The sequence below is a fragment of the Alligator sinensis genome, unplaced genomic scaffold (assembly GCF_000455745.1).
Source record: "Alligator sinensis unplaced genomic scaffold, ASM45574v1 scaffold1642_1, whole genome shotgun sequence".
Lineage (NCBI taxonomy): Eukaryota > Metazoa > Chordata > Crocodylia > Alligatoridae > Alligator > Alligator sinensis.
The window spans coordinates 78,300-84,214 of record NW_005842914.1 but is presented as its reverse complement, the minus strand read 5'-3'; the positions used below and the strand labels follow the sequence as shown (position 1 = coordinate 84,214).

At 50.9% G+C, this 5,915-nt stretch overlaps 1 protein-coding gene across 9 annotated transcripts in view; it reads left to right on the top strand.

Annotated features, from left to right (window-relative positions):
• Positions 1 to 5,915, top strand: part of SPECC1 (sperm antigen with calponin homology and coiled-coil domains 1) — a 115,056-nt gene that overhangs the window by 47,123 nt on the left and 62,018 nt on the right. For all 9 annotated transcript variants that reach the window (XR_003091876.1, XR_003091878.1, XR_003091877.1 and 6 more), the window contains one exon: positions 3,861 to 5,434. Coding sequence is in view for 4 of the 9 variants with exons in the window: in XM_025192336.1 (XP_025048121.1) it covers positions 3,861 to 5,434 (1,574 nt within the window). In the remaining 5 variants the exon portion in view is untranslated. The remainder of the gene's footprint in view (positions 1 to 3,860; positions 5,435 to 5,915) is intronic.

Below are 5,915 nucleotides of genomic sequence, written 5' to 3'. Positions count from 1 at the left end.
AGCAGGAATCGTGGCCTTCTTGCACCTCCGAACCTTCACAGGGGAAGACGTGCGGTCGTTCCGATTAACGTCTTGCACAAAAGCGCGGGTATTCTTCACAAGCGACTCCTAATCTACGTGTAGAAGCACGCCGCATCTGCGTCCGTCCATCTGTAAGATTTTCTCCCTTGCTCTCGCAACACGCTGTGCAAAACAGAGTACGCGGCTATCATAAGAGGCAAATATTTCTTATCTGCCCCCCAGCTTTGCTATCAGGCATCCGCTGGCTTTCTGCAGCTACTCAGGTTATAGTTAAAAAAAAAAAAAAGCTGCTTTCTGTGTTGCCAGCATACAATAATAACAGGCTTCCTAAGCCAAGCAAGCAGAGGGTAAGATGGATCTGAGACCAGCTCTTGTGGCTTTAAGCATTGCCAAGATATTTGCCACCTTGCCTGGTCCTTGCCTGATCGGTATTAGGCATGTCTGCAACTGCCAAATCCCGCGGGCTTCGTTTCTAAGCAGAGGCCCTAAACGAGGCAGTGATTTCAGCTGGCTTGCATTCCAGCCTGGAGCCAGGGAGTTGTGCCCTTCCGCTGGGTGCCCCCTCACAAGCTCCTGTGACAGATGTGGGGAGCTTAGCACAAAAATAGAGTGGAAGCATAATGAGGAAAACCTGTGACGTGCCACCCGAAGCATGCCTTCTAAGGGAGAAATGCTGCAGCAGGCCTCAGCGATGGGATTGAAACGGCTCAAGATCATCTTGACGAGCCAAGCCTTATCTCATTAAAGTCCTGCTTCTGGCAAGAACTGAAAGGCAGGGAATATGCACTGGCGGAGAGGGCTGTGAGCTGGAGAAGGAAGCAGCAGGTGGGAGCCAGAAACGCTTAGTTGTCTTATCCTCCCCAGGAGACCTGCATTTTCACCTCCCCGTGCCTGTTTCTCCACCCCTAAAGCAGACGTGACAGTTGCCCGTGTCAAAGGACTTGAGGATGGCTCGGTCTGGTCATATTAAAGCACTTTGAAAATGCAAAGCAGTGCCTGAGCATCACGGGTTACTTCTGAATAACTGAACAGAGTAGCAACGGCGTCCCCCAGGAGCCGAGAGCCCTCACGACAGCACCGGCTCCGGCGGGCAGCGCCGATCAGAGGCAGGTGGCATGTGGGGACAACAGGGAACCGGAGCTGTCCTGCATTTCCAGTGCTGTGGGGTGGTCCTCAGCCTGGCGGCGTTGCTCTGCAGTGGCCTCAGGCTGCAGGACTGCGTAACCACGGGTCCGCTCCATCCGAGCTGAGGAAAGCATCCTCCACGGGATGAAGTGCAGTGTGGTGCTTTGAGTGCACCTTTCTGTGTATATTTTGGGGTGCCTCCCTTCCTCCCTTGTCTTTGCAACCCCACGAGGAGGCATCGGGCACGTGAACAGCAGGAGAAAGCAGGCAGGGTTGTCAGTGCTGAGAGATGGCAAACACATGGTGATTTATAGGGAACAAGTCAGCAGAGCATGGAGCCTGACAGCCTTGCTGGCACGTTCAGCGGGGTTTGAAGCCTGTGCTGCTTGGCCCGCTGGCGAAGTGCAGCCTGTACCGGTTAGATGTGCTTCGTTTGGATATTTACTGCTCTCTTCTGTGAAATCCTCGTCAGCGTGCGGTGGGAACGAGAGGCCGCCTGGACCTGCCAGCATTGTTCTCGGGGACAGCGTCGTTTCGTCGCAACGCCGGGCAGGTGCATCGGTCGTGACCGCATTGAAACGCAACCTCCTTGTTGGGATTAAGCTGGCAACAAGGTTGTGTCGCTGGCTTTGAGGGGCCCAAACTCGCCGCAAACGGGACAGCCCATGGCAGGGGTGATGCTCCTTTTCTGTCCTGCCGTGGCTCAGGTGTGCCCTGATGGAAACGTGGCTGTGTTGCATAGAAACCAAGGGCCTCGTTCTCCCCCTGTGCTGGATGGGAACGCGGTTGAGAGGTGCCAGCCCATGGCTCGAGCGATGCACCCGCACTCCCCTAATGTGACAAGGGAAGCGAGTGTGAAGCTCCGGCGTTCCTCCGGCGCCCTTTGAAATGCAGTGGAAAACCAGCCATCTCTGCTTGCACTGCACTTCCCGCCGGGGAGCTGGGAGCCGCCTTGATGTGCTGCCTTCTCCAGCTGTAGATGACTAAATGCAGCCTGGCTGTGTGGGCTGTCTGCAGTTGGGCCAGAATATTCCTGCTATCTCTTCCCATAAACACTGCAGCCTTTGTCTTCTGCCTTATCATGCTTTGGCCATAACAGAGACGTTACTGTGCTTTCTCCAGAGAAAGTCCTCTCTGTACTTCAAGGGGTCTTTTCAGCCTGCTCATCATTCCCCCCCACCACAGTGCTTATTGTGCTGGCGGCAGGGCGGGTGTGCGGGGAAGAAAGGAGAAGATGCCCCTGGTTGTGGGGGTTTCATAAATGTATTGCATTCCCTGGAGAGCTGCTGAGCAAACACTGTGTGGGCAACCTTAACTCTTCAGCGCCCCGATCTTCATTGGGGCTTTCTCAGTCCCGGGAGAATCTGGGATCTACTCGTTGTGTAACACGGGAGCCAGAAAATCATGCAGCAGCTGAGTTTTAGGGTCTCCCCTTGGCACTAGTAGCCCTTCGCATGTGTAGGAGCTTCACGTGCGTCATCCAGAGCAAGGCTTCCAAATCCTGCAAAACTGAATTTCTTCCAGTGCTGGGCTAGGATATTTACAGTGCGAAAAGTTCTGGGTGAATTCCCCATGTTGTTTTCTGCATTGCTGTGAAGCTGCAGAGACAGCATTTTCCTTGTTTGCCTTTCCAGTGGTAAGACTTTCTCTAGTCCAGAAACCCTTTGTCACCAACTCTGTATGAGGAGCCAGCTCCCTTGCTGGGGACACGTTGTCTAGCTGTCAGGTCAAGATGTTCTCCAATAAGCACAGGACAACATGCAAGCATATAACTGGAATGATGTGATTTTAAGATACCATCCCATGAACTTTGAAAGATGGAGGGAACTTCCATCTCTTAGTGGAAAGCAGGGATTCCCGGCTTTCCGGTGAGGCGTGCCTTTGGTTTCTATCTTAGATGGCTCACAGGGTCACATGCCTTGAAATAATTGCTGCTTCCAACCAAAAAAAAATACAAGCCATTTCCCAATAAACCCAAGATGCTTTCTGTGTTGCAAGCAGCTCTCTGATCCATCTGCCCTTCGTAGAAGTCGCATGAACCATTGCTCCATTGGGCACGCTGGGAAGCAGTGCTAACCAGGTGGATTTGGGGCCCGTGAGTAACATAAGTTGCACCTTCCAAGCAGATTTTGAATGATTTCTTTGAACAAAAACCTGTCCCTGCCCATTATCCATATCTACCTGTTCATTTTCAGTTAATTTTCTTTCTCATTAAAACTCTCCAGTAGTGATTAAAATGCAAATATGCTAATTTTGTACGCGCTGTTAAAACCCATTTTGATAAAGCCAACAGCCTGTCCTTGGTTAGTGGGCTTTCTTTTAGGAACCGTTAGTCGGTTTTTAATTAAGCATCTCAATGCAATTAGCATAATGTAATTAAAATAATCAAAGACTCCATTGTTTTTGTCATATGATTAATATCGTGGCATTTGGGGTTGCACTTTAAAAATGCTGTAGATTATGCTTCCCATTGCACATCAGGCTAGGCTGGTAGGATCTTCTTCTTTCTGGGGGAAGGGAGGAATACCAAATAAGTACAAGTGTCCGTCGAGTAGAAATCCAGATCTTTGGCCAGGTGTGAAGCTATTCAGACACCCAGGTGTTTTCTCCTGCTGGCTCTTGGCCATAGCTCTGTTGTTGTGGATCACATAGATGCTGACTTGTCTGGCATATGAGTTAATTTGTCTCCTCTCTTCTGTCTTTGTTGCTTCAAGGAGCTGTTTCATCAGCCAAGCGCACGGGGATTCCAGCTCCTCGGGAAACCCCATCCACCGTCTCCAGAGAGAGAGCAGTGTTGCGTGGACCAGCTAACACTCGGAAAACTCAGCCCAGCCCGACTTCTAGCGGCACGCCTACGCCTACCAAACACCTGCGCCCCTCGGCCAAGTCCAAGCAAGACAATGAAACCGGGGAGAAGGCCGTTCTGGAGTCCCAGGTTAAGGAGCTCCTGGCAGAAGCAAAGACGAAAGACTCGGAGATTACCAAACTCCGGAGCGAGCTGAAGAAATGCAAGGACAAAGGCTCACCCAACACCGAAGGGATCAATGCGTTAGATCAAAACTTAGACGCGTCGCCACTGTCACCTGGTGACATGGACCCGCTAATACAGACCCTTCAGGAAAAAAACAGGACTTTTCAAAAAGAGCTTGCTAGCCTGGGGGAAGAAAACCGCGTTCTGAAAGAGAAGCTGCTTTATCTGGAGAACTCCCCTCTCTCGGACACGACGGCGAGCAGCGGAGGTGACAGCAGTCTCCCAACCCCGACCACCCAAGAGTCGAGTTTTGGAAGCCCGACAAAAAGCCTAGTAAGAGGTGAACCGGATGAGGCCAGGCATCGTGCAAACGGAGGAGCTTTACGCAACTCGGGGTCTTCTAGCAGTGACGTGACCAAAGCCTCCTTGTCGCCCAATGCATCCGATTTTGAACATATAGCAGATATACCCTCTAGGCCAGTGTCCTCAAACAGCAACCCCTTCAAGGGTTCCAGGTGCTCCACCTCAGGGAGTTCTCCAAATAACGTCAGCGACCTTTCCGTGGCTTCGCTGACGGAGAGGATACAGAAAATGGAAGAGAACCATCACAGCACCGCAGAAGAGCTGCAAGCCACTTTGCAAGAGCTGTCCGACCAGCAGCAAATGGTGCAGGAGCTGACGGCAGAAAACGAGAAGCTGGTGGAAGAGAAGGCTCTACTGGAGAACTCCTTCCACCAGCACAGAGAGAGAACAGAGCAGCTGAGTCAAGAAAACGAAAAGCTCATGTCTCTCCTCCAAGAGCGAACCAAGAACGAAGAAACCAAAGCGCAGGAGGGGAAGGTCCTGGAGCTGGAGCAGAAATGCACAGAGCTGCTCGAGAAAGCACAGTTTGAACGAGAGAAGCTGCTCAACATCCAGCAACAGTTAACCGGTAGCTTGCGGAGCTTAGAACGAGAACACCAAGATGCCCAGGAGGCGATCAAGGGCCTGGGAGAGGAAAACGAGAAGCTGGGTAGGCTTCTCGAAACAGAACGGCAGAGCAACAGCATGGTGATGAAGACTCTGGAGGACTGTAAAATCGCCTTAGAAGGCCTGAAGATTGAGAACGGGTCCCTCAAAACTCAGCTAGAGAGTGAGAAGCAGAAGGCTGCGGAGATGAGCGCGGTAGGATGCACTACTGACAACTCGGAGGTGCAGGAGATGTTGAAAGTGGCCCATGCAGAGAAGGATCAGTTGGAGCTGGCTTGCACCGAGCTCAAGCAAGAACTGTTGAAGGCAAGCAGCGAGGTGAAACAGGCCCAGGGGCTGCTGGCCAAGGTAAGGCAAGAAGAGCACTACACTTTTACACTGCCTGCCCTCCTTCCCTGCACCAAGCAGGTGTCTTCAGGCACCAAACACCAGTACTAAAGTAGAGGCGAATGAATAATCTCTAGTGAGCGATCAAGTCTATGAACTTTGCCTTCTTTTCTGGTGACAAATGATCTGCAGATGATTTTAGGGGCTTTAAAAACGTATTGCCTATTCAGAATTTGCCAGCTGAGTGATCCCTCCTCGCTAGGTTGTTTGTGAGCAATTCATGGTATTCAAGATTTGGTATTTGAGAGAGGTGACTTAGTTTTGATGGCATGCACAGATCACGTGATATTGCTTATTCAGAAAACAGAAACACGTATAAACTCCTAGAATAGTTTTTGACATAAATAGTTGTTTTTACAGATACAACATTTTCTTTCTGTAGTATCTGGCTTAAAATTCACTGTTTTCGCATCGATTCCTGCTAGCAAATGCATTTACAAGA